Source organism: Malus sylvestris, chromosome 11, assembly GCF_916048215.2.
Source record: "Malus sylvestris chromosome 11, drMalSylv7.2, whole genome shotgun sequence".
Taxonomy (NCBI): Eukaryota; Viridiplantae; Streptophyta; class Magnoliopsida; order Rosales; family Rosaceae; genus Malus; species Malus sylvestris.
In genome coordinates this window covers 25,115,823-25,135,225 of record NC_062270.1, presented here as the reverse complement: position 1 = coordinate 25,135,225, position 19,403 = coordinate 25,115,823, and the positions used below count along the sequence as shown (strand labels likewise).

The following is a 19,403-nucleotide window of genomic DNA, read 5'->3' as shown; positions in this document are numbered from 1 at the left end:
AACTAGAACCTGGACGGGCGCAAAACAAAATTGAATGGGTCAGTAAAATCAAAGATTTTCCAAAACATTTCATTTAAAACGTTTCTAACCCCTCACTGTAAAACCTATATACTTTCCCAGAAAAATAGTATATAAACATATATATATACATATATCATCAAAACTTAGCTCATATCCATCAACATAACATCTCAGAAATAATATGCCACGGCATGCCAAATATAATCAGAAATGCATCAATATCAATCAGGTGAAATAATAAATCAACCGGAGACCCTACAATAGTCCTGTACGGCTGATTCTAAAGCTCAACATCCCACTCAGCCGGAGTCACCACAGTGACCTATACGGCCCTGCTGGAGTCACCAACTATGACCTGTACGGCACTACACTGCACATCACTTGGAACTACGTATAGTAGTCTGTACGATGAAAGGTGTATAAATACGCTCTAGTGCTTCTCTCATCAATCATCAGTGCGCATAACTAAGGTCACCCACTAGTCGGAATCACATCTACTGATCTGTACGACTAGCATGTCGGAACCCTCACATGGTCTGTACGACATCCACCTACTTGGATCCAAGACGAGCGTGCGGTGTGGTGAATAACAATATAAGCACTAACACCTAGGTGCAGGTTATGAGCTTTCAATGCAATTCATATAAAATAACTCATCTGAAAATAATAAAACTCACCTGTGCGTCCACCTCGTCAATTCACATATATATGCATCAATTATCAGTTCAAATATCTCAACAATTGCATGCATGGCAAATAAATTCATAATTTTCATATAAAACGCATTTTCTGGGAAAAACAGTTGTATATAGGTAATACGAAAACAAAACTGCCCACTCACTGATAAGTCGATGGGTCGTAACCCCCGTGACGTCCCTGGAGGCGCTCGTCCTCGGGATAAGTGTCACCTATATGCGAAACAACTATAAAAACGTTAATTTAAATACATAACCAATAATTCGAAATAACTTCTCATACGATGCTCAATTTGGGTATATGAATATACCACATCGACCTACTCGACGTCACGGAAGTCGAGTAATTTTTAGAAAATTTTTTGGAGGCCTCACGCGCCCTCACGCGCCAAGACAGGCACGGGGACATGCGCCCCCACGTGCACCATCTTCAACCTTGGGCTCGCCGGACTGAACTTTCCGGCGGCCGGTTTCCGGCCAAACTTTGAACGTCTCTTTCTCCTTCGTTTCTCAACCATTTTCTTCGTATTTTATACCAAAATGAAGCCCCAAACATGTAATATCACGATACACTACTTTTAAGCTTCAAAAACAACTAAATCTCACCGGAAAAATCCAAGCAAAACCGGCCAAACTCGACCCTCGTGATCCCGACGTCCAAATCCTTCAAACGAAGCACTCCGAGCTTCCTTGAGACCTCACTAAGCTCACTACAAGCTTAGAATTTCCTGAAAATCAACATTTTACGTTTGCATGAACAGTGACAAAAAATGGAGGTTCGGGTTTCACGTGAAATCGAAGGTTTCCCATCCTAAAACTAGTACCAATCGACTCAAAACGTCTCAAGGATGAAGATGCTTACCTTGGTTGCCTCGATCCACCGAGTTTTGGGAGGTTTTGGGTGAGGCCGTACGTTTTGGGTGAGAGAGAGTGATAGAGGGTCGTGAGGGAGAGAGACAGAGAAGACACGGGGAAGGAGAGAGGGAGAGAGGTCCTGTGTGTGGTCCAATCTAATCCACACCATCCATTTTCATCCTAACCATACAAACAAAATGTAAACCAATTTTCTTTATCCCCAAAACTTATAATAATTTAAACCAAATAACGTTACACATACATACCTTAGTAACGTCAAGGGTAAATCCGTCAATTCACGTCCCCGATATGAAAATTTCGGGACGGGCTGTGACATAATGTACCCATTCTTCTTTATTAATGTACCACTTTGTTATATGTGAAATGTACCAATTTTTTTAACACTACGGATACATTCTTTTACCATTTATTATTTCTTATTTTTACATAGTTTTTATCCATTTATTCAATCAAAATGTTTGAATTTTTTTATTGTAACCGTTTCTAATAGCATTATTGTAACATCCCACATCGCTCAGGGAGTGATCCTTAAATGTATATTATCATCCTTACCTAGCATGAGGCATTTTGAAAGCTCACTGCTTTGGGTTCCATAGGAACTCTGAAGTTAAGCGAGAAGGAGGCCAGAGCACTCCCAGGATGGGTGACCCATTGGGAAGTTGCTCGTGAGTTCCCAAAAATAAAATCGTGAGGGAATGGTAAACCCAAAGCGGACAATATCGTGCTACGGTGATGGAACGGGCCTGGGATGTGGTGAACCGGGCTGAGATGTGACAAATGGTATCAGAGCTAATCATTGGCCAGAAGTGTGTCGACGAGGACATTGGGCCCCTAAGAGGGGTGGATGGTAACATCCCACATCGCCCAGGGGAGTGATCCTTAAATGTATATTCCCATCTTTACCTAGCACAAGGCCTTTTGGGAGCTCACTGGCTTCGGGTTCCGTAGGAACTCTGAAGTTAAGCGAGAAGGAGGTCAAAGCACTCCCAGGATGAGTGACCCACTGGGAAGTTGCTCGTGAGTTCCCAAAAATAAAACGTGAGGGAATGGTAAGCCTAAAACGGACAATATCGTGCTACGGTGGTGGAACAGGCCCGGGATGTGATGGACCCGAGCCGAGATGTGACAATTATAATAAGGGATTTGAAATTTATAGGATTATAAATCTCATAAAATATTAAACAGTTAATGTCAAAACTATAAAAATATAAATATTAATAGTAATATAATGAGGTGTACAAAGTCAAGGGACCTTGATCAAACTTTGAATACTATTAAGGTTTTAATTAAAGAATGTTAAGGATTAGAGATTGCATCCAAAATATTCCTAAAAAATATTATATGTTAGTCAAGCCTACCATCTTCATACACTATAAAATATGATAACAATATCAAAGATTTACCTACATACTTCTACATCACATCTTCCCTTCACTGGTTGGTTATTATTCATATATAATAGGGAGTTTTAACGAAAAGCCCACGGTACTGTTCACTTTAACGAAAAACCACATTTTTACACTAAAAAGTCAATCATGGTACTATTCACTTTACCCTTTATTTTGTCCGTATCGTTAAAACTCAAAGTTTTCAAGCCCTTTTCATTAGTACTGTTCACTTTAACGAAAAATCACATTTTTACACTAAAAAGTCAATCATGGTACTATTCACTTTACCATTTATTTTGTCCGTATCGTTAAAACTCAAAGTTTTCAAACCCTTTTCATTAGTTTTCAACTAATGAAAATGGCTTGAAAACTTTGAGTTTTAACGATAGAATGGACAATATAAGGGTCACCTGATGAGTTGCATATTATATGGAAACTTTAACGAAAAGCTATCGGTACTGTTAACTTTAACGAAAAACCACATTTTTACACTAAAAAGTCAATCATGGTACTATTCACTTTACCCTTTATTTTGTCCGTATCGTTAAAGTGAATAGTACCATGATTGACTTTTTAGTGTAAAAATGTGATTTTTCGTTAAAGTGAACAGTACTAATGAAAAGGGCTTGAAAACTTTGAGTTTTAACGATACGGACAAAATAAAGGGTAAAGTGAATAGTACCATGATTGACTTTTTAGTGTAAAAATGTGGTTTTTCGTTAAAGTGAACAGTACCGTGGGCTTTTCGTTAAAACTCCCTATTATATGCAACTCATCAGGTGACCCTTATATTGTCCATTCTACGCTTTAGTGTTCCTGTGTAACTTATATATAATAATTTTGAACACATTTCAACAAATTCAACATGCTTAACTTGAAATAGAGAGATTTGAAAATAGATCAAAAATCACAATAACTCATGGTTTCCTTTATCAAAAAATAATTTTTTTTAACAAATTACACAAACCATTCATCTCGATAAAGAAAACTCTTGCCAGACTAACCAACTAGCAATCTCCATACATCAAACCCTAGCTCTCTCTCCTCTCTGCTGCCTCAGGAGAACCATATTGCATGTATTGCATGCTGCCTATTCTCTTGCACGATGGAAAATTAACGAATTGAAACTCCTATTTATAGGTCTATATGACGGCTACAAGATTTAGGGAGCAAGTGTTATAAATAGGCAAAATTTAGATAGATAACCTTTGCTAAAAGCGATGACGAAGATGTCACATCCCAGCCCGGGGCGGATCACTTCCCGAGCCCGCTCCACCACCGTAGCACGATATTGTCCACTTTGGGCCTTGACCACGCCATCACGGTTTTGTTTTTGGATAGATAACCTTTGCTAAAAGCGATGACGAAGATGTTACATCCCGGCTCGGGGCGGATCACTTCCCGAGCCCGCTCCACCATCGTAGCACGATATTGTTCGCTTTGGGTCTTGACCACGCCATCACAGTTTTGTTTTTGGGAACTCACGAGCAACTTCTCAGTGGGTCACCCATCCTGGGAGTGCTCTGGCCTCCTTCTCGCTTAACATCAGAGTTCCTACGGAATCCGAAGCTAGTGAGCTCCCAAAAGACCTCATGTTAGGTAGGGATGAGAATATACATTTAAGGATCACTCCCCTGGGCGATGTGGGATGTTATAGAAGTGGTGCAAAATATCACACTGTTTAGTTGTTACTACCACCACAAAAGTATTGCAGGTATTAGAAAATTAGGGATACTAAAAGTATTATATTTCTTTCTTTTCTCTTCTTGATATTCTCTAACTTTGAACAATCGAAGTGCTCTATTTATAGAGCCACTTCAATGGAAAATTACAAAAGGATTACTATTTAGCTTGTGAGTCTATACTATACACATGTGGGCAAGTATACCCACTATTTACAACAGTAAGTAAATATTAATTAATTATATATATATAAAGTGAGCAGTGCGATGAACAGTAAAATTTGGCATGCGACAAAAATTTTGGTGTCACTCGCTTCAACAAAAAATAATTGGACCAAACTGCCCCTTAGCCAAAAAAATTCAAAACCTACCTAAAATAATATATCAAATTATGCAAGAGTAAGTTGGTAATTTGGTCATCAGAAAATATAATATAAATATATAAATGGGGAGAGAGAAAAGAATAAAAAAATGAAAGGGGAGAAAGAAAAGAATAAAGAAATGACAAAGTTAATGGTGCCCATTTGATGGGAAAGAAAAATATACTAAAAAAATAAGAAAAATTATGAATGTTGTGTTCAAAACATTTTGATAGGCACGTAGCGGCAGCGCCAGTGATAAAAAAAGAAAATAACAAAATAAAAAAATATTAAAGCAATTCACGCATATAAATACATTTAAAATGTCTAAGTCGTGCATAGCACGTTGTAATTCAAAAAATTTCTTTTGCACGCGGTTGTTTATTAAATATTATTTCTCAATTTTTAAACACTTAAGAGGTGCATAGTGCCAGTTATAAAAAAAGTCTCTCGCATGCGCATAATAATATGATTCAATTAGTTGTCAAATAATTTTTTTTTTTAACAAACTATGTTATCTACACTAAAGGGAAGAGAGGTGGGCTTAGCCTCACAATGAGCTAACAATAATGTGATTCAATCAATTGTTTATTAAATATTATTTTCTCTATTCTGAATGTAAATTATAACCAATTTTATTATGTGAATTCAGCTATTTTATTTGGTTTATGAATGGTTTCTTCTAGCATAATCTAAAATTATTCATTACTTCAAATATTTGACTTTCCTTTTGTCAATTTACGCATATAAATACATTTAAAGCGTGTAAGTTGTGCGTAGCATGTTATGATTCAAAATATGTCTTCTGCAAGCGTATGAGCGCGTGTATGAAGGCTAGTGTGTGTGTATGCAAATAGATATATGGATGAGAATTTGCCACATAGAAGGTCTATAACTTAGTAGATGCTGGAATGCATGTATTGTGCCACAACTACAACTATCTCCACGTCCACGTCATATATGGTGTTTTGTAAGGGAAAAGGATCCTCACCGAATCATTTTCTTGAGGATCTAGAGGGATCTTGTAATTATGTTTGTTCATCGTACATTATGTGATCAGAAATTATTTAAAATTTAAAATTAAATATAAATATTACATAACAAAAACTGATTGCACGATGTACAATGAACATACATGAGTACGGGATTCCTCAAATTCTCAGGAAAAGGATCCGACGAGGATCCTTTTCCTTTTGTAAGCACTCTACTTGTCCAAAATGTTGCCACCTTTACTAAATCGGTTTAACGTTAACATATTCTGTTTGCATGAACTTACAATGATACAAGTGTGTAAGTACTCAATAAAAAATCAGTTCATTGAACACTATCAAACGAGAGTACTAATACGAAGTTGTACATACACGTCGAACAAGGGACTTTTAAGAGTTAATGTTATAGTACATGTTCCCACTTCGAAGAAACTAATGTTTACCTAAATTTTGGAACAAGTGAAATCGGTCCATTTCACATAGCACATATATATTGTACTATTATTTTAATTAAAAACGTGACACTGTTAGACTGTTAGTCAACACAAAATATGTCTTCCATGCAAGCTGTAAAATATTGTAATCTTTCAAATATATATATATATATATATATATATATATATATAAGACGTTATGGGGAAAACGGTGAGGAAGTACTTGTTCTTGTTCTGAGGTGGTAGCTTTACAGTGAGGATAGCTGTGTCTTAGCGGGAGCCAGCTGGCAATTGTACGGCGGCGCATACGCAGCTACCGCCGCTGTTTCCTCCTTTCAGCACGCAGCTGTCATCGAGTATGGCACTGCCAACATACCCACGCCCACACACACACACACACAAAACCCGAGCTTTTTTTATTTATAAATTTGTTGTTTTAAAATAAATAAATATTTGATTGGAAAGAGGGGCCAAAACCCTTCCATACACAACTTTTTGTTCCGGTTTTACCCTTTTTGTTTTTCTTATGGTATATGGATCCTTCTCCAACCCTCATCATTAAACAAGAACTTAGATATTTTTTTTTGGTCGAAAAACAAGAACTTAGTTGGTATACTATTAGGTGTTACTAGAGTGGCATTTGGGCGATTCCTTTCGAGTTTCGAGAAGTGATTTTCAAACACTTGTTTTTTCTCCATTGCGAGAGAGACAAGGTCGACTTTTGCATCCAAAATTAATTTTGGAATACATGTGTATATTTCAAACTGTTGGTTGAATAAGAGTAAAAATTATTTCTTTATCAAAATATTTATTCATTGTGAATTATGGTTGAGTTGTTGTTAATTAGTTTTTTGTTATCGGTTTTATGAGTATATCAAATAGTAATTCTTGTTGTTCCATTTTGTTACATATTAATGACAACAAAGAAATAATTAATCATATTTGTCAAATTTGATGGTACATGTAATGGAATATTCAAAAAAAAAAAAATCATTAGGAAGATAATTAATATAGACTAAGAACATTTGTTGGTTGGAAGTATCAAGCCAAAGTCAAACAAATTATTATCCCACGAGCAAAAATCATGCCAAATTTTACCCCACACCACCCATTAGTAAAAAATCTTGAAGTTAGGGTTAGCTTAACAATAAGTTAGTAATAATGTGATTCAAATTCGTTTTTGACGAAATTTAAACTTAACACCTCTCAGTTATAATTGAAAATGAATATCACAAAACGTTATACTAAGTGGCTGAATTTCCTTTTTAACCTCCGCATAATCTTCCAGGTTTAACAAATTGCCGCAGCCGCAGACAATCGGCGTCGAAATGATTCTCAAGGGCAGTTTTGTTATTTCGAGACTACATACAAGTATCCACCGATTCGCATTCAACAGCACTGGCCTCGAATCGCAAGTCGCAACGCCTCTCTCTCTCTCTCCACCTCTCCCTCTCTGTAGCGCCTTTTCTCGAGGGGCTCATCCGCACCACTTTTCTGACCATTCTCGCCGGAAAACCCACCGGAGATTAAAGACCATTCTCCGTCGATAAACTCAAACTGTTGTAACCATCCGAACCCCTACTTTCGACCGTTGGGGGGGGGGATTGGGAGTGATAGAGGGGAGAGCTCTCACAAAAGCACAATCCAAAGCCATACGCCACATAAGCCGGTCCGCGTTCATGGTGATACGGTGTTGTTTCACTGGAAGGCCGACGAGACGATGCCGTTTGGCGGTGCGATTTTGAATTGGGACAGGGGGCGTGTATAAGTCAGGGGTATGGGGAAGGTGGCGGTCGGATTGGCGGTTGGGGTGGCGGTGGCGGCGTGTGCGGTGGCGACGGTGGTGGTGGGTCGGAGGATAAGGAGCAGAAGGAAGTGGAGCAGAGTGGTTGGTGTTTTGAAGGACCTCGAGCATAGCTGTGAAACCACAGTGGGGAGGTTGAGGCAGGTGGTGGACGCCATGGCGGTGGAGATGCACGCCGGTTTGGCCTCTGACGGTGGTTCCAAGCTCAAAATGCTGCTCACTTTTGTGGATAAACTACCCAATGGGTAATAGTCTTGAATGCTCCACTTGATTTATCTTCAATGGGGATTTTCGCTTTATATGTTTAATCAACTGGGTTTTTGGGTTGTTGTGATTTGATGAAAATTTAGGTGGTTATGTTCCTGGGGCTTTTTTCTGATTGGAGTGTAATGGGTTTATCATTTATGTTTGGTTGCGTTTGTTTGATTATTTGGGGCAAGAAAGTAGCTTTATTTTAATGTTTTGGTTTTGGTATTTAGGGATGTATTTGTTTGAAGCTTACGTGGTTTTATGATTTGTTGTTTTGTTACAATTCTTTTACTGTCATTCTTCTTGTTCAACTTATCTTGTGGTACTGTAGCTTCGTTCCCCCGCTTTTGTATGCATTTCGTATTGCTATCTGATGTGTGTCGTCGAATAGTTCTACCCTCGTTTAAATTTCTTAGCCAAGGTGCTATTTTGGAATTGTTGGATGTTGGTCTTCATTCTGCCTTTCTTCTAGATTTAACCGCTATTCAAGTTCTTCAATTGGGAGGTTGTATATTATTCAATTTTGATTCTTTTCTAAAATATTCTAGTCTTCCATGGTGTTTTGACATTCGACACTGATTTAATCAGTACTGTGCTGGGCATAAGTCTGTTAATTGAAAATTTAGCAATATGAGTAGAGTGAAAGTCTTTCGGAGTGTGGTGTTAATATTCAATGTATTGTTTATCTACATGTATTTGACCTTTTATTTTGTAGTAACTCAAAATCTATTCCGCAGTACTTTCACATTCAGTTATGTTATGTTTGGATGAGGGACTTTAATTTTCATTTAACCTTAGACTCAATTGTTAAATATGCACTACAAGAACACTACCATGAACTACTCAACCGCTACAAAACACTGCAAATGCAGTACAAAGACACTAAACAACGGACTTTCAAATGTCATTTCAAAGTTCCCTCTAATTTTTTGCATCTAGCCATTTTTGGGTTTTTTTCTCTAACTTTTGTAGTGCATCCTAACAAAATTATCCTAAGTTGCACGGAACTCTAAAGTCCCTCATTGACACTATCAAAGTTTGCAACTAGGACTTGATTGCGCCATTTATCTGTAAATACTTTTGGCCATAAGCTTAGACATAAATATGGTTGATAAGTCATTATTTATCTAGAAATGTGGACCATTATCTGCTTTTAGGTTCATATCAATTATCCATCCAGTTTGGCAATGATTGATGCAATGTCTAGTTGCAGAATAAGAAGACCCCACTACCTCTGAATCTATAATTTGAAAAAGTGTTCCAATATCTTATTTTTGTAATGGTGATGGTACGTGTACAATAACAGTGTGGAGTTTTCTACTTTGTATTAGCATGCTTTAGCATCACTGTAAATGGTTATTTAAGAAAGCTCACCTGTGCTGTGTAATTCGGGAAACATGCATTTCATTGTTTGGTGAGAAGCATTAGATTTACATTTGAAGAGTAAGTTGAAAGTCTTGTGTGATTAGTGCGATGGCTGTATTTTGGGTGATGTGAATAACCAAATAGAAGAAATTTTGAAAAAAATATGGTGGGGTGGGTGTGGAGCTTTTGTTAGATACAGTTTGATTTTGGACTTCTTTATAGGCTTTGGTTTCGTTTGACTTTCAAGATGTAAGATTCCTCTTTGATTATGCAAATTGGCAAGATGTTTTCATTTAAGATTTTGTTTAGCTTAGATCTGATGGAGGTTGCCTTTAAGCTTGTTGACAGTGCTAAAAGTTTCTGTATGGGTGGACAGTTTGTTGGTTTATGTATATGCATATTCTTTTAGTTCTTTATAAGTGTTGTTTTTTGTAAAAAAGAAAATGAGACTGATTAGTTTTACTTTTTTTTATCTTTTGGGTCAGGATTGAGAAGGGAACTTATTATGCACTAGATCTTGGCGGTACTAACTTTAGGGTCTTGCGGGTTAAGCTTGGAGGTACGAGGTCCTCTACCTTGGAACATGATGTGTATCGACAAGCCATTCCTCAAGATTTGATGACTGGGACAAGTGAGGTGACTGAATTTGTACATTCAGATCTCTATAACTGTTTAGCACATACTTGAAAACTTTCAACGTTCTGCTGTCATGAAAGCTGATGTGTTTCAATTTCCTGCAGGATCTATTTGATTTTATTGCTTCATCATTGAAGGAGTTTGTTGAAAGAGAGAGAGATGTTTCTAAGCTTTCATTGGACAGAAGAAGGGAGCTTGGATTTACGTTCTCTTTTCCTGTGAAACAAATTTCTGTTTCATCAGGCACTTTATTAAAATGGACAAAAGGGTTTGCGATTGAAGACATGGTTAGTTGCATGGTGTCCAGTATATTGTACTTCAAGGAAACTCAACTATTATAGGGAACTTTGTGAAGGCAAGAGCATAGTTGCTTAAAAAAACATTTCTTATTGCTGATGCATAATAAGTCCTACATGGAGCAGTATTTTAATCAGTTCGAGGGTCAGTTTTTAGGTTGAGTTTTGATTTGTGCATGACCTGACCTCAGAAAGCCGATTTGACATGGTCCAAAGCCAAATACCAAAAAGAGAAAAAGAAAAAAAAGAAAGAATAATCATCTTGATATTTTTCCGTTGTATTAACTAAGATAAGTAGTAAAGAAGATTTGATGATTCTGGAATTTTCTTAATAAGTTCTTTAGTAAATTATGCGTGGAAGAGCTCCCGCTTCTCACCTGAAATATGATTTAAAATGTTTTGTCAGGTTGGAAGAGAGATTGCGGGATGCTTGGAGAAAGCAATGACCAGGAAGGGTCTGAATATGAGGGTGGCAGCACTTGTAAGAATGCAGTTTTTCATCTTTAAATAATATTGCTAATTTCATTTTGCATATTCTATTAGATTAAATTTGTGCTAACATGGGGTTTATCTTTAAGAGGGAAAATATTCTGGAAATTTTTTATTTTATTTAGAATGTGGAACGTTCGGAATGAGCAAATTCTCAACTACATGTGCCATAGTCCCTAAATCACATAGGGAGCTAGCTGACCATTGCAATAAATTAACGCATAGGAAAAGCAATAAACTGAACAAAAACTATTAAGTGGTTTATCAAATGAAAAGTTCTTTGCATTGTAACTTTTTTCTGTAAAAAAAAAATCCTTGTATTTTATCAATTATGTAACTTTTGTGGGGATGTGCCCCAGTAAATAATTTGTGTGATTGTGATTACTGCTTTGGTTGTAAAATCTGTGAACATAGTTCTTTTCCTTAACCAGGTCAATGACAGTGTGGGAACATTATCACTTGGACATTATCACGATGCAGACACTGTTGCTGCAGTAATAATTGGAACCGGTACTAATGCCTGTTATTTGGAAAGGATAGATGCTATAATTAAGTCTCAAGGGCTCCTTACAGCATCTGGAAGCATGGTATCCATTTTCTTGTATCCCTTCAGATATACATGCATATGTTTATATTTTATTCTTTTTACCTTGATGAGATGGTGCCTTCTTCATTACTGTCTGTTCACATGAAGTCATTGTTTAGAAATAATATTTAATTGTTTTTTATTAGGTTGTCAACATGGAATGGGGAAATTTTTGGTCTTCTCATTTACCAAGAACTGTGTATGATATTGAATTAGATGCTGATAGCCCTAATCCAAATGATCAGGTAAGATTCATTTACGTACTTGTTTTATTGGTTGATTGTGTAGTTGTTGAACCAAATATGATGTTCTAGAATCACATTTTGTCAAAAAACTTTTCAGGGTTTTGAAAAATTGATATCGGGAATGTACCTGGGCGATGTTGTGAGAAGAGTGATTGTCAGAATGTCACAGGAGTCGGATATTTTTGAGCCTATATCTTCCAAGTTATCTATGCCTTTCATTTTGAGGTATTCCTTCTCTGCCATTTGCTGATAACAGTTTCGTTTTATTGGCTGAATTGCATACTGCCATTAGAAAAAAATAGTTAAAATTGTCACCTCCCATTTTGTTTTCTGTGGTTGCAATCAGTTTGTAAACAGCATTTTGATTGTGGTGATTGTTGGGCAAGTTTCGGTAATGTTATCATGCGTTGAAAACTCGGTGAAAATACCATGCAATATCAATTAATGTAAATTTTTCAAGTTCGCAAAAGCAGTTAAAATTGTACTTAATGTTAAGATCGGGATGATCTCTTTTTCCCTTGATGCTGTCCTACTATCATTCTGCCACTATAAGTAACGTAACCCGAGCAATTATATATGGATAAACTGCAAATATTTTGGTTGGTGTTTTCTTTGCATAATTTTGTGATAATCGGAGATGCGCCTTATTTGTTTGCTTCTAGTTCACAATTATAATAGTTTTTGGTTACTGTCATTTTACTTAATACATCAATCTTCTTCATCAGGGGTAGGGTGGTGGATTGGCAGTAGGTTCTCTCTTCTTTTTTTTTTTATTTTTTTTTTCTCCTTTGTCAGTATTCTTTTCATCAGTGATGAGAAATTAGAGTTGCTGTTGCAAGGATGTTAATCTATCATTTGTTTCGTGTAACAAAATCCCTGTTGGTAATTACTGTCGATCTCATCTGTTTTCGCTATGTAAATTCCAGGACACCATTGATTGCTGCAATGCATGAGGATGACACTCCTGACTTGGAGGAAGTAGGGAGCATTTTAAGAGATAACCTGGAGGTAGACAAGACACAGTTTCTCATTGATTCTTGGTCCATCGAGGTTTTCTAGTTTCTAATAGTATGTTTCGTGATCTGGCCGTTTCAGATTCCTGATGTCCCTCTAAAAGTCCGAAAGCTCATAGTCAAGGTGTGTGACGTTGTGACTCGCAGGGCTGCTCGATTGGCAGCTGCTGGTATTGTAGGGATCTTGAAGAAAATTGGTCGCGATGGGAGTGGTGGAATCACCGGTGGAAGAAGTAGAAGTGATCACAGAATGAGAAGAACGGTTGTGGCGATGGAGGGGGGTTTGTATACAGGCTACACAATGTTTAGAGAGTACTTACATGAAGCATTGACGGAAATATTAGGCGAAGATATTGCCCAGCATGTCGTACTCAAGGTTACTGAAGACGGATCAGCCATGGGAGCAGCCCTCCTGGCTGCTGCATATTCATCCTACCCTGTGGATAGCGTACAGTTGCAATGATTATGTATATATAATTTATATATATTCATATAGCCTCTGTAAATGTAGAATTCTTTTTCCATAGTTGATATCTGTTTGTATAGAAGAAATGTTTGTCCATATTTTCTTTATTTATTTTTTCTTTATGTTTATGCTGGAAATGGAAATGGAAATTGTTGTAGTTCTTGCAAAGCCTAGAAATGGCAGGACCAAGGGAAGTGATGCTTGATTTTGTTTGTGAACAAATTCTATGCAAAGTTTAATTTAAAAACGACTTGTTTGGATATACATTAATTTGTGGGGTGGTTTAGGTATGAAGTTAGTGGCATTCTTACGGACAACTTTCTCACATGTTTAATTGAATTCGGCAACATATATACAAGAACCATGATTCAATTAACAAAAATTCGAGGACAATATCCATAACATTATTCAGAATTAAAACAAATAACAAACTTGAATCCTGAAACATAGATAGTTGCTCACAAAGTAAACCAAAATTAACTAAGGGGTTCGGCCAACATGGTCATTACATGTCAAAAGTTAGCTATCAAAATTAGTCTCGCAGATTGACTACGGAAATGGTACTCCTTAACAATATAATAGGGGTACAGACAAGTGCAGCACTAATGATCACTTTCATCAAACCGGAAGTAGATTCTATAGTGTTGAAGTTCGGGAATACTGTTCCTTATTCTTGAAGTTTTTGAGCCTTAGGCTATTTCCAACCGGGCCAGCCAAAGGGCTGTAAGCCAAAATATGTCCATTTTTGACACAAAACTCATCTGCAATGGAGGGTTGGGCCAAACAAATTTGGGACCCATCGGGTCAAAATCCAGCCATATGGCCAGTGGACTGGGCATCCTTAGCCAGCTAGCCAGCCCGAAAAGCTGGGCCCAGCTATCAGCAACCCACATGCTAGCTGACGTCAGCTAGATGTTGGATTTGAATTTTTTTTTTTTAAGATGAAATTAAAAAATATATATATATATTTAAAAAGTCTAATTTTTTCCTATAAACATCTAAGCCATTTCTACACAATTTCTCACATCATTTTCACCCTTCCATACTATCTTACCTCATTTTATTTCAATTCTTCACATTCTTTAAACGTCTATCCGAAAATTTAATTTTTTGTTTATCTTTTTTGAAGCAAAAGAAACATAGCATTCAGAAAAATTATTAAGATTACAGAAAGTTAAAAAATATGGAGAGTTACTCATTTATAAATATGGTAGTTTAATTCAATTAACCAATAAAATTAAAGAACAAACTTAAAAATAATAAATTATTGAGGGGACTAAAAATAGCCCATTCGGTTAGAGATTGTATATAAATATAGTCTGATACTGTTCATTAAAAAATAATTTATTATAGGGCTATAATCTAGACGGAAGTTAAATATAGCCCATTCGATTGGAGATGACCTTAGATGTCAAGGAATCATGCTTCTGGCCCTGATGCCACTCCTTAGAGCACCTCCAGCGGGGGAGGTTGCTCGGGGGCCAGTGGGTCAAACAGTAGCAAATTGCTGGGGGGATGACCTCCAGCGTATGGAAGCCCGAGCGACAGGCGAGGCCCGAGGAGCAGGCCCGTCGAGGATTGCCAGCCCGAGAGCCCGAGGGCTGCGTCAGGCGCGTGCGTTTCACGCGCGCGTGGGCGCGAGTCGTCCGACAAAAAAACAGGGCAGGGGCCCGCGATTTCAGTTTTGAAAAGTTACCGTTGGGGAAGCCACGTGGCTTCCCCATGTCCGTTTGATTGAAACGGTCCTATTTTATGGGCCGTTGGATTTCCAACGGTAAAAAACATTTAAAAATCTAATTTAATTTCATCCGTTTGATCTAAGATCAACGGTCCACGTTATTAGGCTTTGTAAATTAAAAAAAAAAAGAAAAAACAGTTTAAAAATCTAAAATGTTACCGTTGTGACACGTGGCACAATCTGGAGTGTTGGAATTTAAATTTTTTTAAATCCAACGGCAGAGATTAATTAGGTGAATAAAAATTTAAAAAAAATGTAAAAAAATTCTTAAAAATCCGAAAAAAAATTATGAAAAATTATAAAAAATTTTGATTTCACTTCACCTATAAATACCTTCTCATTATCTTCTACCCTACACCACAATTTCATATTTTCTCAACTACTTTCAACCACATTCCTATCTTTCTTTCAAAGTTTCAATCCAATTTTTTTCCAACAAAATGACTACTCAACCAGGTACGAATTGGACGCTTCTTGAAGATGTTGCGTTGTGTACTAGTTGGGTTCAAGTTACTCATGATTCGATTACGGGTAATGAGATGCAGTTGCGAGAAATGTGGAGTCTTATTCATACCAATTATCTTGAGAAAATGGGTGGGCAAAGAACTAAGGAATCGATGTCCAGTCGTTGGAAATTACTTAGTCAATCGTTTAGTACGTGGAGAGACGCCTTGGCACAAGCTAGTGGTAATCTTCGAAGTGGGGAAAATTTAACGGATCAGGTAACAATATATTATTTATTTGTTAGCTACTTTCATTATATTTATTTGTTTGTATTATTTATTTGTTATCTTCTTTCATTATAATTATTTGTTAGCTACTTTCATTATATTTATTTGTTTGTATTATTTGTTACCTACTTTCATTATAATTATTTGTTAGCTACTTTCATTATAATTATTTGTTTGTATTATTTATTTGTTACCTACTTTCATTATAATTATTTGGTTGTATTATTTATTTGTTACCTACTTTCATTATAATTATTTGTTAGCTACTTTCATTATATTTATTTGTTTGTATTATTTATTTGTTACCTACTTTCATTATAATTATTTGTTAGCTACTTTCATTTATAATTATTTGTTTGTATTATTTATTTGTTACATACTTTCATTATAATTATTTATTTGTTACCTATTCTCATTATAATTATTTGTTTGTGTAGGAACTTCAAGCACAAGCTTGGTATGGTGCCAAAACCAAAAGCAAAAACAAAACATTCACCCGGTTTGAATGTTGGAATATTGTCAAAGATTGTCCTAAATTTAGAGTTGTGCATGTCGGTCCAGAAGTTTTCATGAACAGCACCCCTCTACACTCTACACCTGAGCATGCCTCGCATGATCATGATGAAGATGATGAAGAAGTGCCTGAAACGCCCCCCGTTGAACAAGCGTCGGGGTCAACCCGTTATCCAATTAGGCCTCAAGGTAAGAAGGCTTCAAAGAGAAAAGGTAATGCTTCCAAGAATGATTATGCAAAGTATATGGAAGATCTTGCCCGCCAAGGTGAATTGAATTTGGCCCGGGAAATGGCTAAATTTGAGGCTGATAAGGCTAGAGAGGATGCAAAAGCTGCAGCTTTTGAGAGAAAATTTGAAGCTGATGAGAGAGAAAGAGAACTACTTCGGCAAGAAAGGGAACATAGAAGAGAAGAAAGAATGGCTGAACGAGATCGTGACATTATGAAGGAGCCTTTAGAAGGGAAGTCTCCAGACTCTAAATATTTTTGGAAGTCAGAGAAAGCGGATGTGTTGCGAAGGAGGCGTGCAAGAGAAGCGAGAGCAAGAGGAGATGGTCCTAGCACCACAAGAGAAGATTATCCTAGCATGACAAGAGAAGATCATCCTAGCACCACAAATTGGTTAGGTGATGGTTATCATCCATTCACGAACCCATAATTTTCCAATCAATTCGGGTTGTAATTTCTTATTCGGGTTGTAATTTCTTATTCATTGAATAGAGTACTTTATGTTGTTTCCAATTTATTGAACTTAGTACTTTATTCAAAACACATTTAAACACACCAAATAAAATAACATCAACACACCAAATAAACACACCAAATAAAAACAAACACCAAATAAAATAAAATTACATTTCAACTCACTAAATGAACTAAAAAAACACACCACATAAAATAAAATAAACACACCAAATAAAAACAAACACCAAATAAAATAAAATTACATTTCATCTCACTAAATGAACTAAAAAAACACACCACATAAAATAAAATAAACACACCAAATAAAATAAAATTACATTTCAACTCACTAAATGAACTAAAAAAACACACCACATAAAATAAAATAAACACACCAAATAAAAACAAACACTAATGAACTTAAGTATCGTCAGCACCCCTCAATTCCCACTGGTGCTCTATCAAGTCAAGTTGGCGGGCATTGTGCATATTTGACCTTTGAAGTGCAGTATATCGTTGGATGATCCTTTCATTGTAACGTCCATCCCTTTCTAATGGCTCATGTTGCACGGGCTCATCGGTGGCGTCATGAGCACAATATATACGTGTTCTTGAATTGTTCATCGTGTCTGGCTCATATTCATCAACGGCTTCATAATCGTACTCATCTTCCACAATCATGTTGTGAAGAATGATGCACGTCATCATGATGGATCGAAGCGACTCTACATCAAACAATCTGGCAGCACCCCTGATGATCGCCCAGCGAGCTTGGAGGATACCGAAACAACGCTCCACATCCTTCCTGCACCCTTCTTGACATCTTGCAAAGTGTTTTTCCTTTGCACTGCGCGGACGTGGCACTGTTTTGACAAATGTTGACCACCTTGGGTAAATGCCATCAGCTAGGTAGTATGGCCCGTCGTACATACGTCCATTGACCTCATACGTGACTTTTGGTGCATTTCCTTGCAGGACATCGTTGAACACTGGGGATTGGGCAAGGACGTTGAGGTCATTTTGAGCTCCCGGAACCCCGAAAAAGGCGTGCCAAATCCATGTATCAAAAGATGCCACCGCCTCCAAAATGATACTTTTTGATCCTTTTCTGTCCCCATAAGCGCCTTGCCATGCACTTGGACAGTTTTTCCAAGTCCAGTGCATACAATCAATGCTTCCAATCATCCCTGGAAAACCTCGCATCTCGCCTTTCTTCAGAAGCCTTTGCAAGTCCATATGAGTAGGTCTCCGGAGGTACTCTGCGGTGTAGATAGATTCGATTGCCGAACAAAACCTCATGAGGGACTCAAGAATGGTTGATTGTCCCATCCTCGTTATCTCGTCCACTTGGTCTGCAGCTGCTCCATATGCAAGCATCCGCAAGGCAGCAGTAATTTTTTGCTGAGGCAGGAGACCCATAGCACCAAAAGCATCCGGCTTTTGCACAAAGTAAGAATCATGGTTGCAAACAGCGCCCATGATTTTGTTGAACAAATGTCGTTCCATTCTAAAACGACGTCGGAAGTATGTTTCAGGGAATGCACTGTTACGGACAAAATAATCGTCCAAGAGCTCCTGACCTCGTCGTTGCCTGTTTCTATCAATGTTTACAGCACGGTTGGGCCTGCAGATATGAGCCACAGCTTGGACGACTCGACGGGATTGTGAGGCTCCTGCCATTCTTGATTCGTCATCTCTCCGTCTACGCTCGTCATCCTCTTCCATCTCATTTTGGGCCCAATCCCTAACATTGAACATTCCTTGTGATTGGTTAAACAATTCTTCCTCTTCTTGCTCGATTTCCCACATCATCTTTGAAGAAGAAGAAGAAGACATTGTAAAAAGGAAGCAGAAACTATGAATAATGATAGGGATTTTGGTGAAGAAGGAAGCAAAAACTATGAATAATGATAGGGATTTTGGCGAAGAAGGAAGCAGAAACTATGAATAATGATAGAGATCTTGAGAAAATTGGTGTGAGATTTATGAGGATGGATGGGGGATTATATGGAGGATTTAGAAGGGATTAGGTTGTAGATAATGCCACGTGGCATGCCGTCATTCGTTAAAAATCTGGTGGAAATCTATCCTCAAAGATTGTAATCGGATTGTGACACGTGGCACGACGTGATTGGTTAAAAAT

The 19,403-nt window shown here is 37.3% G+C and overlaps 3 protein-coding genes across 3 annotated transcripts; 2 read left to right on the top strand and 1 right to left on the bottom strand.

Annotated features, from left to right (window-relative positions):
- Positions 1-7,792: 7,792 nt before the first annotated feature.
- LOC126591047 (hexokinase-3) lies at positions 7,793-13,855 on the top strand. The gene is made up of 9 exons (XM_050256579.1): positions 7,793-8,493; positions 10,348-10,498; positions 10,603-10,785; positions 11,201-11,275; positions 11,715-11,870; positions 12,016-12,114; positions 12,212-12,339; positions 13,041-13,122; positions 13,210-13,855. The coding sequence occupies exons 1-9, from the start codon at positions 8,222-8,224 to the stop codon at positions 13,588-13,590; spliced, it is 1,527 nt and encodes a 508-aa protein (XP_050112536.1). The 5' UTR covers positions 7,793-8,221; the 3' UTR covers positions 13,591-13,855.
- A 1,770-nt stretch (positions 13,856-15,625) lies between these two features.
- On the bottom strand, positions 15,626-19,403 carry LOC126588415 (protein ALP1-like). The gene is made up of 2 exons (XM_050253499.1): positions 17,656-19,403; positions 15,626-15,775 (listed from the first exon to the last, which is right to left on the bottom strand). The coding sequence occupies exon 1, from the start codon at positions 19,094-19,096 to the stop codon at positions 17,681-17,683; it is 1,416 nt and encodes a 471-aa protein (XP_050109456.1). The 5' UTR covers positions 19,097-19,403; the 3' UTR covers positions 15,626-15,775; positions 17,656-17,680.
- On the top strand, positions 15,772-17,317 carry LOC126588416 (uncharacterized). Its single transcript, XM_050253500.1, has 2 exons — positions 15,772-16,053; positions 16,500-17,317. The coding sequence occupies exons 1-2, from the start codon at positions 15,772-15,774 to the stop codon at positions 17,232-17,234; spliced, it is 1,017 nt and encodes a 338-aa protein (XP_050109457.1). The 3' UTR covers positions 17,235-17,317.